We start from the raw sequence: 13,240 nt of genomic DNA on the forward strand, positions 1-13,240 counted from the left end.
TTATTTTAGAGGAATTGGATCTAATATATTTTCCTTTTGGGTATACATAAATACTAATATGTTCTATCAAAGTATTTAAAAATTAACTTAATTTAAATAAATTTCAATGTTCACTAACTATGTGATCTATTTAAACAATTTAATTTAATTACAACTTTTATGACTATTCATATAGGTGTTGCAAAAGCCAATGAGTTATAGCTCAAATGGCATAGTCTCTCCATATTCAATTAAGAGGTTGCGGGTTTGAGTCTCCTATCTTTGGTAAANNNNTTGCATTGAAATTTAATTTTTTTTTTTTTTTTAAAAAGGTTGAAGGTACACCCCGATTTTGCGTTTAAACTTTACAATACCACATTTCTTCTTCTTCTTCTTCTTCTTCGTATTTTCTTTCATTTGTGAAGTTTAGTGTTACTCAGCAGAGGCACCTACATAGCTGAAATTTCCAGATCTCGCGGATTCACCACCTTCTGCTCTGCCCATGGCTCAGCCTCTAGTGAAGAAGGACGATGACCACGACGACGAAGGTCCTTCATTCTTTCTTTCCCTTTCTTCTTCCTACTTTCTTTCTTTCTGTGCCACTCCTCCATCACTATGTTTCGCTTCCAGATCCAATGCTTAATTCCTGTTTCTCATTCTTAGATCCTCGTGTCGGTGCCTTGTTGATCTGGTTCCGATTCGACATAGGACATAGTTTATTAAGATACTTGTGTTGATTTAGGCACGTAATTTGCAATGCAGATCGTTATTTCTTTGCAATTGATTGTTTAGAATTCGTTATACTGCTCAGTTGATTCATTCATATTCTTCATAGCTAGTTTTCGCATCTTGCTCCAGAGTCACGCTTGTATACTGAGATGAGTTTGAGTGTACTATCATGAATGTGTTGTATTAATTTCATTTTTTCTCCGGTTTGTTTAACAGCTGAGTATTCTCCCTTCTTGGGAATTGAAAAAGGGGCTGTTCTTCAGGAGGCCAGGGTTTTTAATGACCCGCAACTAGATGCTAGGAGATGTTCACAGGTTTCTATTTATTTATCTATCCTCAGCTAGGTAATCTATCTTGTTTCGGTCGAGTTATTCAGCAGTTGAATTTGACATTGTGTTTGTTCGTTGTACCTTTTCAAGGTTATTACAAAACTGTTATACCTACTGAATCAGGGAGATACATTTACAAAGGTAGAGAGTTTTGCCTAAGCTTGCATTTATCTGTTGTGGAGAGTTATCTGTTTTGTACCTTGAACATCCTTGCTTGTTTATAGATTGAGCCTGCATAATTATGTTAGAGTCATTGTTGATTTTTTTTATAATTTATTCTTGCTTCAATTGTGTAGGTCGAAGCCACAGAAGTTTTCTTTGCTGTGACAAAGCTCTTCCAGTCTCGAGATCTTGGGCTTAGGAGAATGGTCTACCTCATAATAAAGGAACTCTCCCCTTCTTCAGATGAGGTTCAAATTCTCACGCAAACTTCATTATTTGTCAAATACACATTGATCTGTGCATTACAAATTTAGTTTCTGACTGTTCTCTCCTTTGTTTTTTTCTTTTGTTCCAAAGGTTATCATTGTCACAAGCTCTCTTATGAAGGACATGAATAGTAAGATTGATATGTATAGGGCAAATGCCATTCGTGTGCTTTGTCGTATCACAGATGGAACGCTCCTCACCCAAATTGAGCGGTATTTGAAACAAGCCATTGTAGATAAGAATCCAGTCGTCGCAAGTGCGGCCCTCGTTAGTGGCATACATCTCCTCCAGGTAATACTTAGTTTGATAGTTTGTCCTTATTCAGCAGATTCTATTGCTTGCTTATCTTATATCACCCCTTTCAGACAAATCCTGAGATAGTAAAAAGGTGGAGCAATGAGGTTCAGGAAGCTGTTCAATCAAGATCACCTCTTGTACAGTTTCATGCACTGGCTTTGCTACATCAGGTATGCTGCATGAATGCTTTGATAACATACATATACAGGTTCTTGGTGTTGCAAAATAAGTTGAACTAAAATAAATACTTTATTGGTCATTATAAATCATTTAGTTAGTCAGGATCCTAGTTTTATTTTCACATGGAATCAACTGTGAATTACAAACAGTTTAGTGACACATGGTGGTTTACAACATTGCAGATACGGCAGAATGATCGACTAGCTGTTAGCAAGCTGGTTACCAGCTTGACAAGGGGAACTGTCCGCTCACCTTTGGCCCAGTGCCTTTTGATTCGTTATACAAGTCAGGTGTGCTTTACTTTTCGTGTATTGCTATCACTGGGATGATATTTGTTTGCATAATATTTAATGCATATTGTTTGCAGGTTATTCGGGAATCAGGAAATAATACACAATCAGGTGACCGCCCCTTCTATGATTATCTTGAGGGTTGCCTTCGTCACAAATCAGAGATGGTGATTTTTGAAGCTGCCAGAGCAATTACGGAGCTCAATGGTGTAACAAGCCGAGAATTAACACCAGCAATTACCGTTCTTCAGCTCTTCTTGAGTTCTTCTAAGCCAGTTTTGAGATTTGCAGCTGTCCGAACTTTGAACAAGGTTAACTTTCTTTTATCATTTGAATTTGAGGGGAGAAAAAAAAATGCTTTTTATGGTTTCATTGATTCTGAGAAAGGGTCCAGCACAATCCCTGTCCCCCCTGAAGGGAGATTTTGCCTTTTGCCTGTTATGTGTTGGGGGAAGTCAGTTGAAAAACTTTTAAAAAATCTTCTGAGTTCATAAATTTTGTGTTAGCTAGTGCATCTTAGGATTTATGTTGGTCAAACCTGATCAGTTACTTTTATTCATAATTTCATAATTGTTGAATATAGCTTTGAACTTTACAGGTTGCAATGAAACATTCAATGGCCGTCACTAACTGTAACATTGATATGGAAAGTTTGATTTCTGACCAGAACAGAAGCATTGCTACACTAGCTATTACCACTCTTTTGAAAACAGGTAACGAATCCAGCGTAGACCGTCTTATGAAGCAGATTACAAATTTCATGTCTGATATTGCGGATGAATTCAAGATTGTTGTCGTTGAAGCAATAAGATCATTATGCTTGAAGTTCCCCTTAAAATATAGATCTCTGTGAGTATATGCGTCATTCTGTTGGTTTCCTTTTTCCCGGATGTTACATATTTCATACGAATATCTTTCTAGATAAGTGATTTAGTCTAAATTAATGGGTTCTGTGATGACATTATTCAGGATGAACTTCCTGAGTAACATTCTTAGGGAAGAAGGTGGTTTTGATTACAAGAAAGCAATTGTAGATTCAATTGTGATTCTGATTCGAGATATCCCTGATGCTAAGGAGAGTGGGCTGCTCCATCTTTGTGAGTTCATTGAAGATTGTGAATTCACTTATTTGTCCACACAGGTATTATTTTTTTACTTTGTTCTTTATTGTGTGGTTTTGAAATTTTATCACTTGTCATTAATCATTGTTTTTTCCCTGTCATACAATAGATACTACACTTTCTGGGAGTTGAAGGCCCAAAGACATCAGACCCCAGCAAATATATTCGTTATATTTATAACAGAGTACATCTTGAGAATGCAACTGTTAGGGCCAGTGCTGTGAGCACGCTAGCAAAGTTTGGGGCTGCAGTTGATGAGTTAAAGGTGTAACTTGCCTCTCTTTATTATTTTATTGTTATTATTATTATTTTTTCTAGTGGATATTATATCTGTAATATTTTCTTTAGTTTTTTTAATGTGAAGTTGCTATTAAATTAGTCTGAAACCTCATATTTACCCTTTTCAGCCCCGCATATTTGTTCTGCTAAGGCGGTGTGTTTTTGACAGTGATGATGAGGTAAATTTCTAAACATATCTTTTAAGGGATTTCTATAATTGCATGGTTTTTGACATCACAGATTTTCTCCCCTGGAGATGTGTAAAACTGCTACCTGCTTTGATTTTTATGTTGTTCTTTTTAATTTCTATGCAGGTCCGTGATAGGGCAACACTTTATCAGAATACGCTTGGAGGCGATGGTTCAGTTGTTGAGACTGATAAAGATGTGAAGGACTTCCTCTTTGGGTCATTTGATATCCCACTTGTCAATCTTGAGACTAGTTTGAAAAATTATGTAAGTCATATCCATTTTTCTTGCTCTTCATTTGTTAAGGACATATCTAATCTTCTGAATGTGAATGCAGGTGCCTTCTGAAGAGCCTTTTGACATTAACTCAGTGCCCAGGGAGGTGAAGTCTGCACCTCTTGCAGAGAAGAAAGCACCTGGTAAAAAGCCAACTGGTTTGGGTGTTTCTAGTAGTGGGCCCCCGTCTACTGCTGATTCATATGAAAGGATGCTTTTGTCCATTCCTGAGTTTGCAAACTTTGGGAAGCTTTTCAAGGTTTTTTCACCTTTTTTTTTTCTTTTTTTCTTCTTTTTCTTCCTGATCCCGTTAGTTTTATATTTTTCTTTTTATATCCAATATTATACGTATGCTGACATCATATTTCTTTCCAGTCCTCAGCACCAGTGGAGCTTACCGAAGCAGAGACAGAATATGCTGTTAATGTTGTTAAACACGTATATGACAAGCATATTGTGTTTCAGTACAACTGCACAAACACAATACCGGAGCAGTTGTTAGAAAATGTAATGTGAAATACATTTACTGTACAATTTCATACTACACTACCTCTCTGGGTTGACTATATTTAATCTTTTCCCATATACCAGGTTATTGTAATTGTGGATGCTTCAGAAGCAGAAGAATTTTCTGAGGTGTTCTCCAAGCCTCTCAGGTCTCTTCCTTATGATTCACCTGGGCAAACTTTTGTGGCATTCGAGAAGCCTGAGGGATTGGCAACAGTTGGAAAATTCGCTAACATTCTGAGATTTATTGTTAAAGAGGTATGTTTCCCTTTTATTCTTCTAAGCTTTTGGTTTTCTTTATCAGTCACCCCAGTATGTATATAATGATGTGTATATTTCATGCCTAGAGCTTGTATTTTTATTTTTTTCCCTTATGCCAGAAATTTTTTGAAATTACAACCTACCATATTTTTGTGTAACAAAAAGTTGAAAATACTCAGCAGCCACCAGCCAGTGTTTTATCAGAATTTTTATTGCTGGAATGATTTGGCCAACACCGTTTTCCCTTTGCATAAATGGGTGGATCTTAGGGTATCAAAAGAAAATAAATGAGTGGGTCTCACCACTTCATATAATCCATTTTGTGTATAAAAAATAAATTTGGTTACATTTTTTTGGTTGTGAAAAACTGGAAATCTCATCACTACTATATAAATTTGATTTTGATCAGGTTGACCCATCCACTGGTGAGGCAGAAGAAGATGGCGTTGAAGATGAATACCAGCTGGAGGATCTGGAGGTTGTTGCGGCAGATTACATATTGAAAGTGGGGGTCTCCAATTTCAGGAATGCTTGGGAAAGTATGGGAGCTGATTGTGAACGAGTAGATGAATATGGTCTTGGCCCGAGGGAGAGTTTGGCGGAAGCTGTAAATGCAGTCATCACTCTTCTTGGCATGCAACCTTGTGAGGTAAGCCGTTGATGTCGATTTGCTGCGTTGTTACATGTTTCTTGTTTTGAGACCTATTTTTGTTAGTCTGTTAATAAGCCAATTGTTCAATATTTGGTTCTGTACAAGATTAATCTTCTACACCCTAAGTTTTCCGAGTTTGACATATCTCACATATAGATTCAAGTACATTGGTGCATACAAAAGAATTTGTTGCTCTCATTCATTGTGTTCCTTTGAAAGAATCGGAAGTTGAACTTTGTAAGGATAAAAGTAGAGTATCGTTTGTGTATCTCTTCATGACTCTCATCTTGTCCACTTTGTAGGGCACGGAGGTTGTCCCTCCCAATTCAAGGTCGCACACATGTTTGCTGTCAGGTGTATACATAGGGAACATCAAAGTGCTTGTGCGGTTGTCCTTCGGACTCGACGGTCCTAAGGATGTTGCAATGAAACTGGCCGTCAGATCCGAGGATGAAACCGTTAGCGATGCCATTCACGAGATTGTGGCATGCGGCTAAAGAACAAACGTTGACTCAGCTCGGCTTTCTTTTTGTTAATGAAATTGGAGTTAAATAGCAACATAGATAGACGTGTGTAAAGAATTGCAGAACTGTACGCTTTGGACTTGGCATATGCACCATTTATTTGTCACTTACTGCATGCTTGTTAGACTAGCAACCATACTCCAAAGTCTTGATTATTATACATTTATACTTCATTCTTTGTAGAACATTTTATACAAATTTTGCGCATTCACCTTAATTGTTCCTACAATGAATCGATATTTGTTCAATAGCAATTGTCTTGTCTGAAAGATATTCTCTCCTACTTAGTTTTGAAATCTATTGTTTATTTCTTGATATCATTACGTTACAGGGTTCATATGTCGCACTTAGAAAAGCCGCAATCTTCGTTTAAAATATTAAGATGCATAGAGAAGGTAAAAAATAAAGGTAAAAGAGAGATAAGATGCATAAAGAGCATTTGCCTATATATTCTAATGTTATAACGAACGTAAATATTGTTTCATACTACATTCACAATCGAGAAAATGTTATATAACCTTTGTATTCCACACAATTCTTCTCATCAAAGGAGAAATGCTTATATATAGTTATATACTACATGCGTTAGGAACGTATATAGCCACTCGTATAGGCTTTCATATAAATGGACCTAACAAGGGAACTCAAATGTTTAGTCTGTACCCTCTCCTTCAATGGCTCAAATCATCCTCCTATGCCCTCCAAATGCCCATATCTAACCAATAAAAAAAGCGGGAAAAACAAGAGTTAAGTTCTACAAGTGAAAAGTATATTAGATTCAGTTGCCTCACTGTTTTCATCCCATAATATCTACTATTAGGTATTAATTAACTAATGAAACAACATAAATATCAAGCAGACATAACACAATTTCATCAACTTCATATATTATATAAGTTACTCCTTCCGTTTCTTTTTATCTGCCATGTCACTTTTGGTATATCATTAAATCAATTTATCAAGATACAATTACCATGACAGAAAATGAATCAGAGGGATTTGATAAGGCCAAAATTCAATGCTCACCTTAAGGTTTGTGTCCCAACTTCCTGTACACAAGGCACTTCCATCAGCTGCCAGACCTAAACAGCTGATCCTGCCCTCATGAGAGTCTTGAAGAGACCCTAAATTCAACACCACCTGCAAAGGAACAAATAATCAATCATATGTTACAAAATTTAACAAGCTTTCAAGTTACATTACATTAAGGCACAAAGCGAGTACCTTTGCCAACAAAGTGTCCCATACATAGCAATCTCCATTTGTGTATCCGGCAAAAAGGAGTCTTCCTGATATGGAGAACGCGATGGAGGTCACGGGTGGTGTTTCATTGTCACTGTGCTTCTGACAGTATACTTGAAGTTGATGTCCAGTCCGAATGTCAAACAATCTGCATGTTCCGTCCTCCGAGCCAGTTCCGAATCTATTTCCATCTGGAAAGAGCTTGACCGAATTAACATCTCCCTCATGCCCATGGAATGTCCGAACTGCTCGACTTGCCATACGTGTATCCCACAATCGAGCAGTGGCGTCACAAGAACCAGATGCAAACATTCTTGAGTTGGATCCGTTAATGGAGATGCTAAGGCAGGACAAAGTAACAGCATATTCCTAAGAAAGTATTCAATAAATAACACACAATAGTTTTCCAACGAACATGTTACCTAGTCAGCACATTGATTACCATCAAGATTTCACCACCTTATCAGTGGGATTGCATGAGAAGAAATGTTTAAAAGAAGAGAATATTCATTCTTTTGGTTTTAATTCAAAACATTGGACAGCACACCAAAGCAATCATTCAATTCTGCTGCATCCTAAAACAAATATGCTCTTCACTTTTTTCTCAAATTTGAAGTTGCACAACATGGGAAGAGTATTTGACTACAAAATTATCAACGAAATCAAATGAACTAAGCAGTATTTTAAGTTTAATTTTATGTTTATCACAATGCAGGAGTTCTTCTGAACATTTGTGTAATAGATGGAACATCTTATTAAGTAAATGCAAATCATAAAGAAGGGGATAGTAATATACTCAAAAGTCCAAAGTCCGAAAAAAATCAACAAATAGTTGAATTAATTCATAAAATCATCAAACATACCTAAGTACATCTGCAGTATGTCCAGATTGAAATTCACCACCAAAGACAGAAGTTTTAAGGCCGGTAGTAATATCCCATAGAACACAAGTCTGATCACCAGAACCAGTAATTAAGTGAGTGTCTTCGTCAGGAACATACTGACAAGATGAAATGTAACCCTTATGTCCACAAAGCGTCCTGGAAACAGGTAGATTCCCATCCTTGTCGGTGGCGGAATTCAGGTTGAAAATAGAGCAAACACTGTCAAGTCCACCACATGTAATTGACTGACCAGTTGGTGAGAAAGCAGTTGCCATGACCCATGCACAAGGAAGCTTTATGGCGTGGATTTTCTGCCTTGTTAGAGCATTCCACACAATTAAACGACCATCTTGGGATGCACTAACAATCCGATTCCTCTCAGATGTCCAATCTAATGAATACACCTGCAACAGTTAAATGAAAATAAAATTTCTAAATTCTGCTAGTCTGATGAGTATTAATCTTCGCGAAACTGTTGATATATAACCAAGCAAAGGACCAGGTCAATGTGGGGAAGCAGAGATGAAACAATTGAATAACTATTGATCAAATTAATTTCTCAAACATTTGTTAAATTCACAGGTGCAGCAAGGAAAACTATATCCCCGCCTTGGTTCCAGTTTCTCAAACTACATACACACTAACACTAGTTTATAGATAAGGTATTCCCACTTTACAGTTTCAGCTTACAAGATATGATCTTTTCCATAATTCTTTAACTCCCAACTCAAATTTCATGAATAATAGTTCATACTAATACTTGATAAGGCAATTCCATAGTCATTTAACAAAGTATTAACTGATAAAAACAACTAACTATTGAATGAAAAGAACAAGAAAGTAATGCATTACTTTTCACATATGAAGGAAAGAAGAGGAAAAGGCAAAAACAGCAAGAAAAAAGGTACCTTTCCTGTATGGCCCTGCAAAGTTCTACAGCAAACCAGATCAGTAGGTCCAAAAGTCACAGGACTCTTACCCTGAGACCTCGCATACCCAGCAACTGAAATCAACAAAATAAAAATGCTTCAAACAGTGAGTTCAGAAGATCTAAATCCAAATTCCAAAGTATAGAGTAAAAGAAGAAAAGAAATTGTTTTTGGGTTTACGATCAGTATCAAGCAAAGAACGGCGTGTATGGTTTAAACGTTGTTTGAGATTGTTGAGTGTGTCAGTGGCAGCTAAGTGACGCTCCTTGAGCTCAGCAACAGACATTTTTGGTTGAGAAAGGGACATATGAACATGAATTTGAAGCACCACACAATACAAGTCAATTCACAACCACAATTACAATCACATTGCAGTGTGTTTCAGAATGAATGCAAGTTGGGAAATTTATGCCGATGAAATGATGGGGTTGCTTGAGTTTTGTGTTTGGTGCTGTGTTACTTTTCAACTTGTTCTTCCAAACAGAAGAAGAAGAAGAAGAAGAAGAAGAAGAAAGGTGGAGTTCAACTACTCATGGAAGGAAAGTGTGAATGAATTATGAATTTTTTAAATAATAATATCAAATCAGAAAAACATAATAAAAAAAGAACGAGAGATAATTGACTTTTAAAGTTTTAACCTTGGACACTACTGACTACCCCACTTCCCAAGCATCCACCAAACACAAATTAAGATTAAGGATAAACATGACAAATTAGGCCACCTCAACATGAGATCTTTTTCTAAATGGGGACTAGCCAAGTTGGAGTGGGTGGAATCTTTGAAAACTACGTTGTGTATCGAATGAGAAACCCAGGATTTTACAAGTGGCTCTTTTGCTCATAAGTCAAAACCAAATCTTTCATATTAGGAGCCCACCTTTGTGGAAGAATGCTCAAAATAAGTGTACATCATATCATATCATTGTGAACAGAATAGCTAAGTTAAAGTATTTAATATAAAGTTGAATGATGAATCTTCTCCTCAATTAATCAGTAACCTTTCCATCTAGCATCAGGAATAATGATGCTTTAATATAAAGTTGAATGATGAATCTTCTCCTCAATTAATCAGTAACCTTTCCATCTAGCATCAGGAATAATGATGAAAAAAATTCCGTTGCCGGGAATCGAACCCGGGTCTCCTGGGTGAAAGCCAGATATCCTAACCGCTGGACGACAACGGATGTTGTTGTCAAGTATACCATGATATATTTGTTATAGTGAGAGAAAACTAAACGAAACTGAAGATTACATTTATGCATCTGCCAATTTTCTTTCCCCTAAACTAATTTTTGTTTATTTTTACACTATTCTCTGCATAATGCATATTATTCATGTGATAGACAAATGTAAATCATGACAAAGATATCGTTAATAATTGCTTATCCTATTAAAACCTTTTAGGGTACACATGGCCCGGTCCCGAATATTTTAGAGACTAATTTAGTGTGATTTTACCGAATTTAGGAATTAGAAAATAGATCAAAGAAGTATCAAATTAAAATTTATGGACAAATTCAAATTCAAATATGAATATCAACTTTTCGGTAACAAATTATTTTTATAAATTTCTTTATAAATTATTGTTAAAACTTTAAAGACTCAGTTTAGACTCAATATAGTTGTGGGCTTGTGGCTCAAAAATATTTAGGTTTCATTGGGTTTAAGATCAGATTAGGATCTAAAAAATAAACTCAATGTATATTTAGAGGTCTGACCGGTTTCACTCAACCTATGAACACACCTCCCTTCCCTTCTCCCACGGAAGCTTTTAGTTCCAATAATATTAAATTATTAATAGATATTGCTAATGCTTTTCGCTAAGGGATCTGGCTCGGGCTGAGAGAGAGAGAGAAGCGAAGTAAATATGGATCATCTGAAATCTAAAAATCCAATTACATAACCCAACTTCACAAGAAAAACAAGCTCAAGCAGACACAAATTCTGCCTCCAAAAAAAGTCACATGGACATTATATTTCCAATGGCTCAATAAGCCAATGGAATAATTACACTGGTAAGAAGCCGATCATTTATATGATGAATCAAAACCTATATATATAAATGAATCAAAGAAACAACAAATAAAATCATTCTGACAGCAATCCAAGGAATAAGATGATATGAATATATAGATAGAAGCTTCAAACTGCAAATCAGTTTAGCCTCCAGAGTGAGAAGCTGGAGTTGTTTCAAAACGACCATCCTTGAACACATGGATATATTGTTGGGGCAAAGCATGCTCCACCTGTAATAATAGAGGAAGTGTTTAAAATTTGGAATATTAAATAAATCACTTGAGTTCCCTGGGTCACTAATAATCTAAGAACAAGATAGATGCATTTAATCAATAATTTACAATGTAACAGATAAAATTCGAAGTACATGGCTGGAATTATTTCCCTTCTTTTGGGGATGGGGGGTAGAATAGGCTTTATTTCATATTTAGATGGCAAACCATATTTTGCTATTAAGAAATTAAAGGATACAAATATTAGAAAAACCAAAATTTGCAATATGTAATAGAACAAACATGAAACATACCCAATCACCATCAGGCTCAGCACCAGGAACCATTACATTAATCTCACTTGACTTTGCCGTTGATATGGATGTTTCTAAAGAATCCTTGCTCAGATAAAGCTGGCAGCCTCCAGTATTGTCCACGGAAATTGTTGGAGCGGAACCCTGTATCAGTGAAAGCAAAACATGATTATAGCTAAACCGGATTTGACTTAAAATCATTATTTATGATCAAACCTTTACCCTTTATCATATTTGACGTGCCAACAACATTAGAAGTTTTTAGGGAGTAAACTGTAAAAGGAAGAGGAAGGAATAAAAGTACCTGACACTGCACCTCTATCGAACTACAGTTTACGACCTCAAAAGCTGCAACAACATCCTACATTTTAACAACAGAAAAATTAACTTTGTATATCCCTCAATATCAACTGCATTCGTGTTATGGAAAAAAAAAATAAAAGCTGCATTTCTCATGCCTCACTAACCTTAAACACAACTCCCATCTTAATGCATTTGTCAACGGTTATATTGTTGACCTTGCCTGAAAATTGTACACAAGATATAAAATCAGTTTTAGCATTTTCACCAATTCATAAGTTCGAAACAAGCTAGTAAAGAAAGAATCTTGTAACACAATTATGATTACCTTGAATCTGTAAAACAGAGTTCTTGCATCCATAGACATATACAGACTGCTTTGCATCACAATCTTCAATGACCAAAGATTTATTCTCAATTTGATTTTCAACAACCCACCTACAGTGGCAGAGAATAGTTAGGTCTGGGAAATGGACAAGTGTCATTCTTAATACTGAATCGTTCATAACACAGTGACTAAGACACAGACAGACATATATAAACCTACTTGCGGCCCATTTGAAGCTCAAATTTCGGAGGTCCTGCTTTAGGAGTTGCCTTTGGAGCTGCATGACTTTCTTTTTCAGTAGTTCCAACAACTCCAGTTCTATCCGTTCGATTCTTTGCTTTCATGTCATTTGTAACCTTTCTCAAACCTAGGATATAAAAATATAATTTATATAGGCCGAATGTTCACTCAAGATTGCAAGAGTAAGAATAAACTACCTGAAGTAATATCTCCTGAACTGATCTGTTGAAAAACAGCAGACATCCCTACATTTGGCTTAGAACATGAAGCCCGAGATGTTTCAGAACTAAGGAGAGAAGCAGGTGGAGGAGGAGGGGCAGCAGGTGAATTAGATGAAGGAGCTTTTGATGCAGCAATTACTTTTCCTGTTGGACTCCATACAGGGCCTAAAGGATGAAATTTCTTGACATAATCCCTCAAGCCAGGTACATATAAATCTTTCAGAGCTTTGACCCACTCAACATGATTTGGGTCTTTATTTCTGTACTCGACAAGGACCTGATTATTACCAAAAAGAAAAATAATCCTTCACATGTGAAATTTCAGTGAATATGAATTAGTAAAGTGAAAGAAAAAGTCTAAGAGGATATTGCAAGATTGGAACACATAATTATGTAACTAAAGTATTTGCAAAGGTAAATTGCAAATCCAGCATTTGTCATCATAGTTACCGAGTCTAAGCATAATATATTCCTCAGAATTAAGCCAATGTAACTCAAAAAATGGATATACAT

At 36.2% G+C, this 13,240-nt stretch overlaps 3 protein-coding genes and 1 non-coding gene across 6 annotated transcripts in view; 1 reads left to right on the forward strand and 3 right to left on the reverse strand.

The window, feature by feature from the left end:
• Nucleotides 311-6,295, forward strand: LOC107628892 (coatomer subunit gamma-2). The gene is made up of 18 exons (XM_016331522.2): nucleotides 311-527; nucleotides 925-1,022; nucleotides 1,128-1,178; nucleotides 1,334-1,447; nucleotides 1,557-1,757; nucleotides 1,832-1,933; nucleotides 2,126-2,233; nucleotides 2,311-2,544; nucleotides 2,832-3,082; nucleotides 3,203-3,374; nucleotides 3,464-3,619; nucleotides 3,762-3,812; nucleotides 3,948-4,088; nucleotides 4,159-4,356; nucleotides 4,473-4,604; nucleotides 4,689-4,862; nucleotides 5,275-5,514; nucleotides 5,820-6,295. Exons 1-18 carry the CDS (start codon nucleotides 482-484, stop codon nucleotides 6,012-6,014), a joined length of 2,664 nt encoding a protein of 887 aa, XP_016187008.1. The 5' UTR covers nucleotides 311-481; the 3' UTR covers nucleotides 6,015-6,295.
• On the reverse strand, nucleotides 6,465-9,658 carry LOC107628897 (guanine nucleotide-binding protein subunit beta-1). Of its 3 annotated transcripts, XR_001617874.2 has the most exons (7): nucleotides 9,277-9,654; nucleotides 9,076-9,170; nucleotides 8,147-8,571; nucleotides 7,266-7,623; nucleotides 7,068-7,181; nucleotides 6,594-6,756; nucleotides 6,484-6,553 (listed from the first exon to the last, which is right to left on the reverse strand). XR_001617874.2 is itself a non-coding variant. In XM_016331528.2 (6 exons), exons 1-6 carry the CDS (start codon nucleotides 9,401-9,403, stop codon nucleotides 6,721-6,723), a joined length of 1,155 nt encoding a protein of 384 aa, XP_016187014.1. In that variant the 5' UTR covers nucleotides 9,404-9,654; the 3' UTR covers nucleotides 6,465-6,720. The 3 variants fall into 3 exon arrangements, 1 of the variants encoding a protein (XP_016187014.1); XR_001617875.2 differs by having other exon boundaries at nucleotides 6,465-6,756; nucleotides 7,266-7,652; nucleotides 9,277-9,658; XM_016331528.2 differs by having other exon boundaries at nucleotides 6,465-6,756.
• On the reverse strand, nucleotides 10,209-10,280 carry TRNAE-UUC. The gene has a single exon. It is a non-coding gene; the product is annotated as a tRNA-Glu (tRNA).
• The window catches only part of LOC107628895 (cyclase-associated protein 1), a 3,829-nt gene continuing 1,538 nt past the window's right edge, over nucleotides 10,950-13,240 (reverse strand). Inside the window, exons 4-10 of the mRNA XM_016331526.2 lie at nucleotides 12,704-13,004; nucleotides 12,486-12,633; nucleotides 12,267-12,376; nucleotides 12,106-12,161; nucleotides 11,943-11,999; nucleotides 11,639-11,782; nucleotides 10,950-11,342 (exon numbers count right to left, since the gene is read on the reverse strand). Of these exons, the coding sequence (XP_016187012.1) occupies nucleotides 11,256-11,342; nucleotides 11,639-11,782; nucleotides 11,943-11,999; nucleotides 12,106-12,161; nucleotides 12,267-12,376; nucleotides 12,486-12,633; nucleotides 12,704-13,004 (903 nt within the window). The 3' untranslated portion in view covers nucleotides 10,950-11,255. The remainder of the gene's footprint in view (nucleotides 11,343-11,638; nucleotides 11,783-11,942; nucleotides 12,000-12,105; nucleotides 12,162-12,266; nucleotides 12,377-12,485; nucleotides 12,634-12,703; nucleotides 13,005-13,240) is intronic.

Source organism: Arachis ipaensis, chromosome B03 (genome assembly GCF_000816755.2).
Source record: "Arachis ipaensis cultivar K30076 chromosome B03, Araip1.1, whole genome shotgun sequence".
NCBI classification, from domain to species: Eukaryota; Viridiplantae; Streptophyta; class Magnoliopsida; order Fabales; family Fabaceae; genus Arachis; species Arachis ipaensis.